The sequence below is a fragment of the Panthera tigris genome, chromosome E3, assembly GCF_018350195.1.
Source record: "Panthera tigris isolate Pti1 chromosome E3, P.tigris_Pti1_mat1.1, whole genome shotgun sequence".
Classification (NCBI taxonomy): domain Eukaryota; kingdom Metazoa; phylum Chordata; class Mammalia; order Carnivora; family Felidae; genus Panthera; species Panthera tigris.
The window spans coordinates 35,710,223-35,726,915 of record NC_056675.1 but is presented as its reverse complement, the minus strand read 5'-3'; the positions used below and the strand labels follow the sequence as shown (position 1 = coordinate 35,726,915).

The window sequence follows — 16,693 nt, the reverse complement described above, 5'->3', positions numbered from 1 at the left end:
TCAAATTCCTCCGTTTAATAACGTGACATTTCTTCTTCACCAAGATATCATCTTTTGAGTATGATTTATTCTCATATCACCCGTTGACCAACATGTTATCTGTTATTGATATCTGCTATCTTTTTATAATAAAGATGCAAAGATTCTGTGCACAGATCTCTACTGCCCTCCACAAACAGACAAGGAACCTTGTATTTTATGATCCTTTAGCCAGGGTTTACACTGACTCAAAAGATCATATTTTCTTTTACTTATTGGCCATCAGTTCTCCAAAAAACTTAGTTCTAAGAATGGGTGCTTACTCTTATTCAGGTGTACAGACCAAGGCCAGTGGACTGACAAGTTTCCCAAATGTATGTGTTTCTTGTGCTGCTTGTAGAACTCTGAATTGAGATGAGCTGCCCTTCATCGGGCATGTTTCAGACATCTTGCAGTGCCAGGAAACGTCTCTCTGTGTTGATACCTATGACCCTCCATAGAATTGTCATTAGCTAGTCACCAAATGTTGTAACCATTTAATTCAATTTTTAAGTGACTACAATATCAGCAAAATGAGAAAACGTCTTCCAGCCTTGACCTCTGATAATAGCACACATGTTAATATGAAGTTATTTTAATCCCCCAAAAGGCATGATACAAGTATTTTTTTCCCCCAGCCATTCTTGTTTCTTTATAGATTCACACTTTTGAGTATTCAGAGCTTGCTTTTCCTTTCAGGGAGAGGATTGCGATGGAGAGAAGTGTTATTGATGAGGGCTGATTAAGCAAATTAATGAATTGAGACAGCTGAATAGTAAGTGAGAAGAATTTGAGGAGTGGAATTGGTTTTTGCTCATTGACTGTAAAGTGTATGAGTTAAAACCACAAGGGTACCTGATGGAACAAGCTGGATTGCTGAGTTAAGTGAAGAAAGAATATTTGGAATTGCATTTTTTTTTATTTTCTAAAGAATAGTCCTGTGCTGGCTATTCACAGCTTTTCTTGCAGATATTTCCCTTGTTTTCCAAGTCATCTGCAATAGCTCAAGTGAATCCATTTAACCAATATGTGCTGAATATACATCATATTCCAGACACAATGTTAGGCACTTAATGCTACCAGTAGAAAGATACTACTTAATATATCTGATGACCGAATGTTCTCTGTTCTAATAGACCCCATTGTCCTCTGCTGGGGGTGCTAACTATTCATCCCTGGAAAGCATCTCTGGAAGGCATTTAGTTTACTCTCTTCAACTTGACAAATATTAAAAATTAGACAGCACCACGTGTTGGCAAGGATGTGGGGTCAGTGTGCACTATAACATGCTGCCAGGGGGTTGTATACTGATGCAACTACTTTAGAGACCAACTTGGCAACATTACAGAAAGTTGAAGGTGCCCACACATTCATCCCTAGGGGACACATATACGAATATCAATTTTACCATTGTGGAAGCAAAGGGAAGAGAACAATCTACCAAACAAACACTAATTGCCCATCAATACGGAAATAGAAAATAACCATAGCAAAATTTATGTCTGGACTGCCATGCTATACTTAACACTCTTATGCTAGACCTCGGTGTATCAGCATGGATAAATCTTAAAACCAGAATATTGAACAACCACAAAAAGTAATCTGCAGAAGAAGACATAGAGTATGATGTTATTTTGCACATTTATTGCATATGGAAAATATTATATATTCTCATGGGCTCTCTGCATATATGGTAAAACAAGAGAAACTGGCATCTGGATGGGAGATCCTGAGTTCCGCAGTGCAGCCCCCTCTTTTGGGGAGTGGGAAAAGAGTTGCAATCAGGGAGAGCAACTGAGAGAGATTCAGTTATATTTGTTATATTTATGTTGCAAGCTGCAAAGTGGACATATGGCATTTGTTGTAGCATCTTCTGTATTTTTTATGGCTGATATATTACGTAAGAAAAAAAGTACATCCAAGATGCTGTGTGTATGTGTGTGTGTGTGCACTGTTTTTTGAGCATCAGACTGCTTTCTTTTCAGATGATTAGATGACTTTAATCATTTTCAGATTATTTTCAGGCTTTTATGCAACCCAGATCATTTTCAGGGTTTTATGCAAAAACAAGGGCCATTTTAAGTGCAGTGTCTTGGCAAGATTGGGGCAGATGGGCAAAGTGATGAAGTACTCTTGGTCTATAAGACAAAAGCTGGACAAGTGGAGCTGTTCCCTAATGTCTTTGATCAATGTAAACTACTAATTGAAAGGCATGGGTCTCTTTTCCAAAAGAAATGATTTTCTTCCCCACTCAATTACTGGGATAATTGCTTCAACTCTCAATATTCCTTTAACTGAGCAGATTCAGTGTTAGCAACTAAGGCTCTCATTTCATATTAAACCACCAAGGCGTTCCAGCTAACAACCCCTCTCTTGGGTCCTTCTGGTGCAATGTTACTGACTTCACATGGACCTTCCTCTGTTTTTCAGTGTGTATGATGAGGTCAGATGTGTTTCAGAAGCTTAGGTGTCTTCTAGACTTAGCAGCTACTTGAAAACACCGTTGATAATAAACACGTGACAAAAGCATTTTCAAGTCCATGTATTCTCCCTCTCTCCTAGCCAGTGTCCCTGTTTTTTGTCTAGCCTGCACTTTCTCCCTGCCCCCAAATGCCATTAACATTAACACGTGTTCTCCTTGGCACCAGCAGGAGGTCTGCAGAGGGATCAGGTTTGAAATGTGCATTGGGGAGCCTTGGATCAGACAAGAGCTGTGATGTGGAGTATGAAGTGTGTCAGGCAAACCGAATAAGCTCCAGTCGATACTGACGGGAAAAAGCAGGGTAAAACTAATTTTGATGAGAACATGTCATTACACTGCAGAAGAGGTTCGAAAAGGATAAACTCCACACAAAAAACGTAGCTTTTAATTTCACTTTCAAGGTTATCAAGGGCTTGCTGTGTGTGTTGTGTTTAGGGATATAAAGTTACATGAGCATTGGTCCTTACTCTGCAGACCTGTTGGGCATAAGAATCCCCTGGAAATCTTAAAAAGACAGAGATTCTTGGGCCACCTCCAGGGATTGTAATTCAGCAAGTCTTGGGGGAGGCCCTGAGTTTTCCTTTTTAGCAAACTCTCAGGAAATGCTGATTTTGCTGGTCTGTGGAAAGACAATTGGAAGGCCCTCACGTAGATTTTGATGAAATAGAAGAAGAAATTCAAATTAAAACCAACCAAACAAAAAAACAAGAAACAACAACAACAACAAAAAACCCTCTTTTGTTCAATGCGCTGAGGAGACATAATGGTAGAGTTTTTAGCAATATTGCAGAAACATAGGAAAGGGAACAAACAGCTCTGTCTTGCAGAGGCAACCTGCAGAAAGGAGGTGGTTTTTGACCTGGATCCTAGATAATGAAGAGATTCCTAGGCAGAAAAGAGTTAGTATTCCAGTTGAAATGGCATCAACAAAGTGAATGATGCATTTGAGAATTAGGGAGTACCTTAGTATGAATGGGTCTGGAGGTGGAAGGGGAATGATCACAGATGGCCTGAAAAAATAAGCTACAGCTGGCTTTTGAAAGGGTTTGTTGAGTCTTTCTAAGATGTTCAACATAGTGTTATGTTGTGGGGAGCAGTGGAGCTCTCAAAAGCTTATTTGTGGAAGGGTGGATGGAGGAAGACCAATTAGCAGGGACTCAAATCCCAAAAGAGAAAGGAGGGTTTGCCTGGATTTGTTCTTGGAGTACACCAGGACATGACACAAAACATTCCAACCTAAAGGCAAATCCAGGGGTGCCTGGGTGGCTCAGCTGGCTGAGTTTCCAACTCGTGATTTCAGCTCAGGTCATGATCCCAGGGTTGTGGGATTGAGCCCCTTGTCGGGCTCTGTGCTGAGTGTGGAGCCTGCTTAAGATTCTCACTGTCTCCCTCTGCCCCTCTACCCTCCTTGTGCTCTCTCTCTAAAAAAAAAAAGATAATAATAACTTGAATGAATGAATGGAAAACCATCAAGGTTGGAGACAAAGCATCCTCTGGGCATAGATCGGAGAAAATAGTCAAGAACAGTGGGGCAAGAAGATGCATTTGTAAAGATGCTTATAAGTAACCAAGAAACTGAAGACTCACTAAGTGTTTAGAATATATGACTACATGTTCAAAGTTCATTCCTGACATTTAGAAAAGGCCCGTAGAAGAAGAACCTAAGTAAGCTTAGCCTTGTACCACCTCTTAGTTCGTTATGTTGCCTCCACAATTAGAACGTATGACAGGGCTTGTAGTCAGGTACCAACTACTATTATTCCCTTGGTTGTGTGAATAAATAGAAATGTCATTAGAGACATAGTCTGTTTCTTGGTGCCCTTTTTATCTTCTTTGTAAGATGAAGTGGAAGTACGACAAAGAGAGAAGGGTATCAAAATACCAAGACTTTGGTTGTAAAAACTGACCCTAGGCACAAAATGGAAGTTAGGACCTCTCGCTTACCAAGTCAGCAGTAGCCATAAGGGGGAATGGAGCCATGTAGTACAGTCAGGAGGGTATGTGAAAGCAAATAAGTCTTGGAACCAAAATGAGACCCCAAGTCCTTCACCAGTGTTTTGAATATTTATTAAAAAGCTACCTGTCTATTGTTTTCTTCACACCTGTGCTTCTTCATTCCCCTCTCTCACAGAATCCTCCCACATTCTTCTTTCTAGCCCTCCTCCTTTTGTTCAGGTTTATACCTTGCAGAGCCTGTAATCGATCTCCTCGGCAAAGACTGAACCTGCCTTGGAGTACGGGGTGGGTAGAATACAAAACTGACACACGACAAAGCCAGGATTCTCTTTAACAGACAGGACGGGTCATTGCAGGGAAACTATTTCAGTAATCTTGTCCCAGCACATAAATAATTCATTATTTTCTGTTCTCAAATCACTAGATTCCTAGACTTTACTCCAAAAATAAAACTCTTCTACTTTGAGAGTTCGAAAACAAGAAAGTAGACATGAAACTTTATTCTTTAGTCATCCAACCCAGTGATTTCAAGATAAGAACACATTTCAATAATAATAATAGTAATAACAATAATAATAATAATAGCAGCAAATAGGGTACCACTTAGGGAGACTATTTGTTTTATTTTAAGAAGTTTAGACATTTTACAAAATCAGCAGCATTTTAGGAAAGTAATAACATTCTCAGACCCAAAAGTGTAGGAAGGATATTATCTCAAAATAAAAGCAAAAAAGCTTAATTAAAAATTTAGCTTTAGTTTCAAAATCCCCTACTGTCTTCTTTTTATCCTGGACTAAAATACACATCATTACAACTTGTGTGGGTCAAAGGAGTGCATTTGGAATCAGTGATCTAAGTCGTGTATTTTGTTTTGTTCATGATGGAAAATTCTGAACTGACTTTTAAAGCCTTTAGATAATGCATGAAATCCTTAAGAAAGGTTGCCACCTAGAAAACTTTGTTATGTGCAACCTCTTTTTAAATTTATTTTTACTGTAAGGTGTGTTTGAAAATACAAACAGAGGCACTCACTACTCCAAATCATTGTTGGGAGTCCAGTCCTTAGTTCTGATGCTATGTAAACAATTCTCATCAAAACAAGAGGCACATTTTGGGTTTTTCCTTTTGGTAATAAATTCAGCATCTCAGAATCTAAGGTTAACCATCATCCTCAATTCCAGTGTCACTGTTGGGGTGAGTCTTACAAATACCTATACTAATGACTTAAATAATATGTATGTATCCATTGTAGATAATAGGAAAATAGAGAAAACACAAGACAAGTCATTTGTAATGGTATCACTTTTTTTTTGTATACACACACACCCTAACACAGATTTACTTTAACATTTACTCAGTACATGGTTAGTGACTATATTTTAGGAACTGTCAGGTGTTAGAGATATAGCTGACATCGTTCTTTAGATAATATTTTGTGGTCCAGAATTTTTTTTTATTTAATAAGATATTATGGGCATGAAATTTATTATTCTTCCTCACGGTATGAAGACAACCTAGTATTCCATAATCTTTTTCATTAATAAGATCATTCTAGCTTCTCAAATTTTGCCTCTTATTTACTATTTTGGTATTTTTCACAAGTGGGTTTGCTTTGTGTCATTGGTAAATGGAACAGGTGACAATTGTGCACTGAAAAATTTCAGGTACAACTAAATTCTCTCTTTTTTGTGTGAAGTCCCCATTTCTTTCTGACAGGCTCCTTGCCTTCAGGTAACTTAGTGTTAACACATTGCATGAAAAAGCTAACCCATTTTGTTCTCTTCGAGCGATGTCTAAATCAAGTGAAGAATACCCTGAAAGAGGCAGTCAGGAAGAAAAGAGGGAGTGATATTGGCTAGCACAATATTTCTGGGTAAATACAGGAATAAAAGGATGGAAATAGAAGCTAGAAGGCAATACTTTTGCATAAAATAATCCATTTCTCTTTTTCCTTCTTCAGTCTCTTTTTCTACATAATATGCATTTTCTTTATATTAAAAAATGGCTTTGCTCACCGTGTCTCTGATGGTTCTTTATGACTTCAATCTCTTCTCATTATTTTTTAATGCTTCATGAAATGTAAACCACCTTCTACCACTTTCTGTTTTGTGCGTGGGGTGGCTGATGGACTTCAGGTTTCAAGGTGTGATGAACCAATAAAAAATATATCAATAGTTGCATAATAATGAAAAGCTACTGATGGGTCTAAAAAGGAGAAAAGATGCCAAATCCTGTCCATCATCTCCATGTATGCTTATCCTTTCATCTCCATCTTTGGGTTAAACAGAAAATAGATAGTGCAAAACATGTCTTTTACAAAGGACTTTGTTAAAAAGCTTGAGATTTCCAAGATTATGACTTTTGTATGCATACAGCTTGGCATACAAAGGATCCAAATAAGGAAACAGGTCCTTAAGGATCATTAACTTCTTGAAAATATCTAAAGGTCACACTGTTTTAAACTTAGGGGGAAAGAAAACCCTCTAGTTAGAGTCTGTATTATCTGGTTAAAAAAAAATCACTGACTTGCTTTTAGTATGAGCTTGTATTTGATGATTGCATTCTAACCAGCAGGAACAATTCCAAAGGGAGTTTCCCATAAAGCAATCAGGTTTTAGCTTGGAGATGTACTAAATGCAGATGTTTGTGAATTCCCATTTTAGTCTTGTAAAGAAAGGCATGAAGCTACTTTAGGGGAAGCTGAGTGAACTTTTGACTTTCTCTTGATCGTGCATGGGGGTGGGAATGCTCCTTCTGGAACATCATTGGTTCCCGAATGTGGTTTTGTACAAGGAATCACTCTCTTGAGGCAGTTACTCTTTTTAGTGATCCCCGACCCCCCAGTAACCCAGAACTTTCTGTCAGCTGGAGAGTTTCCCATTTCTGAGAAACTAATGAAGTTTAAGAGAAGAAAGGCAAAAAGAAGGAGGAGGAAGAGGAAGGCAATGAAGGGAAATATATACAATACATACATACTTACCAGTTACTACATATCACTTACCCAGAATGCCCTCAGCTTTAGATTTTCTCAGGACCCACCCTATTCGATACCTTTATCCTGGTGTAATTATTAACATGCCCACTCTTACTCACAAGTATCCCAGTTTGATTGATAAATTATATAGTCACTTTATAATAGCCTTCTTAGAGTAATAAAATATAAAGACTAAAAATCCTTGAGCTTGGATCAGTCAGATTTGCAGTTGGATTCTGATATCCCTACTTGCTGCTTCGGAGAAGCTTAGCGAGTTATTTAACACTGCTGTATGTCATTTAACTTATCTAAAAAGTGGGAATATAGTGATGTTTTCCCCATACTAGTGTGGAGAAAATTAAGTATGATAATATGTGTGAAATACTTATCGAAGTATCTGTGAAATAGTAAGTACTGTTTTCACATTAGCAAATATTAATTCTGATTTTCCCATTGAACTCTTGCAATGCTACATGTTGCAGCCTCCAGGACCTTTAATTCATAGAAATAAAGATAGGTCCTGACCAGCCTCCAGAAGTGGACACAGGGAATGATTTACCATGATAAGAGGATGGGCATAGGGAGTAGTTTGTAGAAATAAGTAGAAAATAAAACAGGACAGATAGGTATCCTATAAACTTAAAGGGAATACAGGTCCTGGGGCATTTCTGTAAGCCTGGATACTGATTGGTGTTCAAATCAGTAAGTAACCAAGGCAAAATAGGAAAGTAAGATTCAGGCCAACTCTTCATCTTCACTGATTTCTGATTCTTTTTTTCCTTTTTAAACATTTCTTTTAAATTGAATAATGTTTGATTTTGGGACATTGAAGCTAAGTTGGCAAGTGGAACAGAAGTACATGTTTACCTTGATTTGTGTGTCTGCCACTAAGGCCATTGATTGAACATTTTCAGAGCCCTTCTATTATAGACTGAATGTTTGTGTTCCCCTAAATTCATATGTTGAAACTCTGCATATGATAATTTTTGGAAGTGGGCTTTTGGGAAATAATTAGGTTTAGATTGGATCTTGAAGATGGGAGACCCTTATGGGATAAGTGCCCTTTTAAGAAGAGGAAGAGAGACCATTCATATTCATATTCATATTCTCTCTCTCTCTCTCTCTCTCTCTCTCTCTCTCTGTAATAGGAAGACACAGTTAGCAGGGGGCTGTCTACAAGCCAGAAAGAAGCTCTTTCCAGGAACAAAAGCTGTTGGAATACATTGGACCGTGTAAGAAAAGGAGATTAATGTGGAATTTTGTGCACAGGAAACCTGGGGAATTAGAGAACAGGAGAGGAGAAAAACTATAATCAGAACCTTTTATCTTAATTCTGATGTTTCAGGATTAGGGTTTTTATCCTTCTCAAAACAAATTCTGACATAACAATCATCAAATTTTCAAAGCCATGTGAATCTTTAGAGTTCCATTTTGAATGAATAGAAACGTATAAGAGGCTACACAGAATTACTAACTACCTAATGCAGGTGGGTTCTGAAGTCACAGGAGCTGATTCCTCCACAGGAATTCAGGAGGAAAATTCAGAATGTGGGTGCTTCCCTTACGCACTAAACACAAACCAGCACACACATTCAACCCAGGAGTTGCTTATGTCCTCTCAATATCTGGGATCCTGCTTACTAAATATTAAGATCTACAAAGTAAGGGACATACTTAACATGTTGAGGCTGTAAGATTTAGTCATATCATCCTCTGAGTTAATCCTGCAGGTTTGAAAATTATCACGTTGGGGCGCCTGGGTGGCTCAGTGGGTTAAGCGGCTGACTTCAGCTCAGGTCACGATCTCGCGGTCCATGAGTTCGAGCCCCGCGTCAGGCTCTGGGCTGATGGCTCAGAGCCTGGAGCCTGCTTCCGATTCTGTGTCTCCCTCTCTCTCTGCCCCTCCCCCGTTCATGCTCTGTCTCTCTCTGTCTCAAAAATAAATAAAACGTTAAAAAAAAAATTAAAAAAAAAAAAGAAAATTATCACGTTGATAATTTACCAGTCTCCTTTCTTTTTGGTTGACGTTGATGATGATGATGACGACGAACACAGTGATGATTTTTTTTATAGGACTCTTAGACCACCCAGTGTTCTGCTTTCACAGGGTGCTAAGGAAGAAGTTCAGTGTTTGTCTGGAAGACATTGTTCTGTCCAGAATTTCACAGACAAAGCAAAGAGAGTTAGCAGCATGCGGTAGGACAGTCAAGGAGAGAGAGTATGGATTTCCCCTGGGTTTTGCTTGAGAAGATCAGTGCCTTCTCCCTCATGGGCACTACTGAGATCTAGCACTGTTTGAAACAGAAATCTGAGATCCCAAGATGGTTCCCTTGGACTTTCAGATGTTTCCTTTGCATTTTAATTGTTCCATATACTCATACCTCACCTCTGATACCTATAAATATCTACGGTTGTAGTTGATGCACGTCCAGCTAGCTTTGCAATGAGGATTTAAGAGCTTCATGGTAGTATTTGCCGTGAATAATTGCTACCCAAGCATATTGGATCACCTTGTATAACTTTTGCAGGCTGGTTTTAATTTCAGGTTTGACTGTTATATTGTAGCTTTGCAAAGCAATAACCAAAAAAAATCATAATTTAGATTAGGAGAAACAAAACAAATGATGATGGGAATATTACCATAACCGTAATTTTACAGCACAGAGTAATTATTTGGTTCAGTAATGTTCAGTAATTATTTCAACACCAAAATCCCTCTCCACCCCAGCCCCTCAACAAACTAAACCACTGTTACACTACCAGCAACTAATTTATAAGGCAATTTCAGAATCTCATGACTTCTTGTCTTCTCTGAGATTTACAGTCACTAATAAAAGGCCCTAACTTCGAGAGGCATGAATTAAAACTCATTTATAAAGAGAGTAGAAAATTCAGGATTATTTTTTCTACTTCTCCTTCTATTCAGAGGGGTTCATATTCTTGTAGACTTGGACCTAAGTGGGTGAAGCCCTGTTCCAAATGCCTACCAGACACTCATTAAACGTGGCAAAAGTAAATGAATGAATTCACACATGTGTTTAGGCAGAGCCTTACAAGTAGACCAGTTGACTTCATCATTTTTCTTCTTACACTCTTTTGACTGAGTGTTTGAGGAAGCATTTTGTGTTTCTTTGTTTTTTACTGAACCAACCGAAGTTGTATTCTCTGTGTTTGTAACTTGCTCTTGACTCTTTGCTCACGTCCAATGATTGAGTCCAACAGATGCCCCTGCCCCTGCTAAATATTTCTTAAATCTTTTCACTTCTCTCCATTCTCCTTCTGCTGGAATTCTGTGATCTCCTCTTCACTGGTCTTCCCTTCCTTCAGCTTTGCCGTCACCAGTCTCTTCCCATATCGCAGCCACAATGCTGATTTCTAATGTGGGAAGCTGATCAGTCGCTCTTGCTGAAATTCTTACCATTTCTTTCCCTGATTATAGGATCAAGTCTAAAATTCTATCATTGGCCCTCAAGCTACTGTCTCTGCTTTGTCTCCCCTGTCCTGTATCCCTGCCTCATATCACTTTCTCACATATCCACAGTCTTTTAGTCTGTGTATATATCTGTGTTTCTGTCTGCAGCATGTATGTCTCTAAAACCGTTTTATAAAGTTAATGTTATTGTTCCTTAAGATTATAGGTATCATTTCTTCTGGGAATCTTCTCAGTTAAATACCCCTCCTTGTCCTTTCCCAACCCCATGGGATTGCCCCAATATTGTGTTAACGTGATTTTTGAATCCCCCCTACCAGGCGGCAACTGTATGAAAACAGAACCATGTCTACCCTGGTCACCAGTTTGTGCTCAGCATTAGCAGAATAGGCACTTAATGATTATTGGGTGAATGAATGAATCACTTTTATCTGGATGAATAGCTCTAGATGATTTTGTTTCTCACTTTTACCTACCTTCCTTCCTTCCTTCCTTCCTTCCTTCCTTCCTTCACCTTTGTCTATGACCAAGCTTCTTTACCTACTAGCTTTTAACACTTCATAAAATATTCTTTAAAATTTAATTTAGAAAACAGCTGAAATAGCCCATCTCTTCCATATTCTAGGTCCCCTGAATTCCCAAGAATTTGCTTATTTGGAAAGCCAATTCTTCTTTATATTTGAATAATTTTTCAAGAGGAGAAAAGAGCATTTGTAAGAACACCAAGGCATCCAGTTAACAATCAGGTACTTTGAATATTCCTGCAACAGCAACAGTTCCTGTAGACTGGCTCCATGCTATCATTAGTACTAAAATTATCCCCTGTGAGCTAGATCTAGAGTTGTTTCTCAAAACCAGGGATTCTTTGTCTTTAAGGACTTGAAAGTGGCCAAATATACTGAGATAGAGTTGAACTGATTTCTTCAACCAAAATGGTTAAATTGTTTGGGTTCTTAAAAGAGTTAACAGAATATGATGATTCAGAAATTCCATGTTCCATAAAAATAGTGCTATTAAGAAGAAAGCCATACTTCTCAGTAACCTCAGTGACACTCTGCTCTGTTTGACTTCCCTGGCTGCAGCTGGTTTTGAGTATAATGCCATTGATTTTGAGAGATTTCATAAAGATAATTAGATATACTGGAGCGTGTTCTATATTCTCAGCATTTCGGAGGCTATGCAAAGCCACCCAAACTTTTGAAATATGTACCTGGCATTACTTCCTTGAGAAACTTTTCATTTCTATGCATTGGAAAAAATCTATAGCAAGTCTTCCTCCTGAAGCATGAAGAAGGAATAAATTACTAGGAATGGGAATTTTTGCTTCTTTTTTTTATTTAAGGAAATAAGTGTATGAATATATGTTTAATTTACATATTAGTTATCTCAGCCCCAAAGCATAACTATTTTAACACCTTGAGCCTCCTTATGTTGGAGGGGGAAAAGAATGAAAAATCATTAGAAACATGATTATGCTTTAATTTAGGTCTTTTAGTTATGTAAGCAGAATGCAATTAAATAAGAAGTGCTCACTATGACTACATATTTCAAATAGGCTTTCAATTTATCACAGTTTTATGTGTATCTTCTTCAATTGCATGAGGCTTCCTCAAGGCTATGACAGTGAATTATAGCTGTGTTCTTGTAATTATTTTCAGTTAAAAAAAAAAGAAAAAAACCCCTATTTGCTGCATAAACTATTGAGTTAAACACATTAGACATGTAGTTTTTATTGGGATTCTCTGAGATTTTATATCAGCTGTAAGATGCTCTCCATTCATAGATTTAGGTGGAAAAAATCTTGGGTGCTGTGGTACCATCATGGTCATGATCACTATCCTCATCACCATTGTCATGTTCACCATGAAAATAGGATGCAATGAAGTATTTTGTTTCATCTTTACAGTAACACTGTGTTCTTTTTTACCCCCATTTTCCAGTTGAAGAAACTGAGGCTTTGAAAAGTTAGGTAATTTGCATAGAGTCCCATAGGCAGGAAGTGTAAGTATAGTATGTAAGATGGGAAACCAAGAAGATTGACCTTATAGCTCATGCCGTTAATCATACAGATGATTCCAGATTGGCCTTATAATGGGGAGGAGCATTGAGTGGGAATGAGATGTGGCCAGGGAATTGAAAAAACAGGAAGGACTGTTTGAGTAAGGATTTGAATAAAGGACTCAAAATCTAGGTTGTAACCTCATCATCAGTCAAGAATGTGACCCTGGGCAAACTGCTTATAAACATGTAGTCATATAATGCCTAAAATGCTTGTGCACATAATGGACATTTTGGTCATTACTACTGTGTTGCTGTTAGTGATGATGACATTATCATTACTGTTATGCAGGAACTATCAGTATCTCTGACCCCATTTTAGTTATCTAAGGGACATGACTCACTTTGGAGTGAGAAGGTCCTTACAGAAATGTTTACATTTTGATCTCTCCTTCATACTTAGGGTTTTGACCTCTCCTGTCCACTAAGACCCATGTCATTCAAGTTGGAAGTACTCTCTGAGGTGCTGGATGTATGCATGGCCACTCCATATGACTCACACGAAAGTGGAGAGTCCCAGAGTCACCATTACATGAAACATCTATCAACTCAAGGCTCTGACAAGGGCTGTGAGTTTTATGTTTATGGCTAAAGCAAGGTTGTGGTTAAGGAAAACAGCCTATTAACACCTTGATGCTTTTCAGAAAAGAAAGTTAGAATCAGTCCACATCTGATGAAAATACTTTAAACATAGAAGTTATGTTTTCTTGATGATCATAAGCTCCCATGCATTGACATCCTAAAAGAACCACCAACACAATCCATCATCCATCTCTCACATCCAGTCTTCCTTGGGAATACTCACAGAATCATCTGATTACTTCCTGGTTGCCATATTCATTGGACACTGAATAGCTTGTCAGCTTTTTCTACCATCAAAGAGAATAGTGCTAATGCCATTCAGCCCCTTAAATAAGACTTTACTCTATGCAGAGTTAATTAACAGAAATAAAGACACTGTTTAGAAATTCAGTGATATCAAAAATAACCATATTCTTCTTGGTCACAGTTTATCTTCAGCATGTAGTGTGGTGCCTCAGACATATTAGGCACTCAATAAACATTTGTCTGCTAAAAAATAAATCACTCCTATCAAAATCAATGGGCTGAGGAGGCTGGGTTTTATGATGCATTATGCCAGGATAAAAAGACTGCTTGTCTTTTTTTTTTTTTTCTATCTTAGACTACCTTTCACAGTGAGAGTCCTATTCCTTAATCATGTCTGATACCAAGAAAGTTGTTAGTCTGCCCTCTGATCAAGAAGGAACCATGGTTCCTATATGCTAATTGGTGTTTTTTCCTTATTTATGTGGGCAGTATGACAAAACATGAAATAACTCCACCTCCTAAAACTGACTAAAAGATAGATTTCAGACCTCAGCAATGAAAGCAGGATTGGAATTCATCATAGTACGAATGCAAAAGTCCTTTCAACGTACCAAGCACTGGGTACACTATTCTAACCTTTTTTCAAGTTTCTGAAATATTTATGGGAGAATAATTTGTAGAATAATGAATATAGCTTTCCAGTGGAGCAACAAATGCACACTATATTTCTGCTATCGTTTCTTATTAAATATTTATACGTATATTTTGTGTTTGCCTCATAACTGGCCATTTACCGATGCTTAACAAGCACAGAGAGTCCAGTTGAGGAAAAATAATACCAACCAACAGTAAGCAAAAACAAACAAGTGAAGAAAGGAGATTTTGTGTCTGCACCGGTTGTGTTTAAAAAGTTCATTTAACATTTTTAATACAGTCCATATTTCATAAATTCCACATGCCGACATGTCCTGGAGAAAGATGGATGTGTTGACTTGGAGGTGTGCCTCTATCCAGTTTTATGTGTGCATCTGGCAGAGCTAATCTTTACGTCCCTTTAGCAGAACACAAAAATGCAATTCTCTAATAAATGACATAACTGTATCATCTCCCAATATGGACTGTATTATTAAATCACAGAGACAGACAGAACCTGAGGAGTAGGGAAGCTTGACTTCCACTTGATATCAGACCATAAAATGCTTACTTACTGCAACCAGAAGGACATAAGTGTGACAGAGCTCAGTGCCTGGAATTTGGGGAAACTTCTGAATGTGCTACAGCAGTCTTGTTTGTCTGCAATTGTATTCCTCCTTGTGCTTGCATACTGTTTGGAGTTTACAAAGCATTTTCTTGCACAAGGCCATGGAGATATTATCAGGGTTGTTATTCTCTTCCTACAGTGAGAAAACTAGAGTTTCAAAGAAGTTACCCAAATGGTAGGAATTATTTCCACAGGACTTTAAGCAGTATACACTGCTTCCACGTATACAGTAACACTTGGCTGTGTAACTTGGAGAATAATTCACCTAACCCCACCTAACCGACTTCTTCTAGTCTTCAAAATGTCGACTCAAAGGACACAGGGAAGGGGCTTTGGCTCCACACTAAAATCTTAGACAGGCTCTTGCAAGTGCTAGTTTCAAAACTTACACAGAGCCTTGACTTAGCTAAGAGCAGTTTGGAACAGAGTCAGAGGATAAAGGCTGCAGAGAGCTGAGTTGCTCTACATAAGCAAAGAAGTGAAATTTGAGGATGTTTTTGCTTCTTAGAGGGGTAGGGCTACAAGTCACATTAGGGGAGGAGAGAGTAGGAGAGAAAAAATGGCTGAATAACATGGTGGTGTGTATGAATGTCCTTCTCAGAGTAACAATGCCTAAAGTTTGAAGTGTTTTTATTGATGCAGTATAAACACAAGTAGACCATACACAATAGTATGTGAGCACCATTAGGGCTCATCACCACATATTCTGCTTCACCTTCCTGCCAGGCACTTCCTGGCCTTCTCGTGGTTTAAATGGAGCCATGTGACTGGTATTGGCTACTGAGCCATAAATAAAAATGACAACTACTGGAACATTTTATTGATGCAAATCTTTGTAGACTTCTTCCCCACCTGCCCTCTGGCATAGTGACTAGAAATACTTGAGATGATGGTTCTTTCTTTGTACCAGGTCCTTGAGAGACTTAGTAGGGCAAGTTCTTCTTCTTCCATTCCACAGAATTCATGGTGGGCATGTCATATGAGGAGAAACTAGCTTTTGTTATTTCTAAGTTCTTGAGATTTTGGGGTCATTTGTTACACAGTTGACTTAGTTGACTTGTACTGACTGATACAGTCTGCCATATATGCAGTGTTTTTATGTGAACATAAGGGTTCTTATGTAAACTGTTAGTATGTTGTCAAGGAAAGGGAATGTATTTCATGTTAAGGTTAATTGTAATTCAAAGGCAACTCCATAACAACAAGAGGGAAAGAAAAGAATAAAAACACAGTGAGGGCAAAAATGGGGTATGTCCTTGAGACAGTAAGGATCTGGCAATCTGCAGAAATCTTAAGAAACAATTTAGACTTTTCACAAACTATGGAATGAGTGTCTAGACAAATATATACAAATGGGTTTAAGGGGCAAAGAGACATGAAAAGCCATGTCTGACAATTCTTCCAATGCATTTTTCAAATTAGAGGGAAAGTCGAATTTTTTTTCTCCTGTGTTACAGATAAGGAAGTTAAAAATTCAGATAAAGAAAATGACTTGTATAAGGTCATATAATCACTAATAAGCAGAGACCAGATTACTAAATCTTTTGATCATGGTATGTCAGTCCAGGCTTGTAAGACATTCTCAGAAAGCCAACGAACTACTAGCCTCCTCTCTCTCCTTCTCTCTTCTCATGATTTTACGTATAAATCATTGAGTATATTGTAATGATAAGTGTCTGAAATGTG

General features: G+C 38.1%; 1 protein-coding gene across 16 annotated transcripts in view; it reads left to right on the top strand.

Moving 5' to 3' along the window:
- RBFOX1 (RNA binding fox-1 homolog 1) overlaps window positions 1-16,693 on the top strand; it is a 1,530,248-nt gene that overhangs the window by 777,654 nt on the left and 735,901 nt on the right. For 14 of the 16 annotated variants that reach the window (XM_042971116.1, XM_042971113.1, XM_042971125.1 and 11 more), the window contains one exon: window positions 8,579-8,662. The exons of the other annotated variants lie outside the window; for them this stretch is intronic. In XM_042971116.1, coding sequence (XP_042827050.1) covers window positions 8,579-8,662 — 84 coding nt within the window. The remainder of the gene's footprint in view (window positions 1-8,578; window positions 8,663-16,693) is intronic. 16 annotated transcript variants of the gene reach the window in all.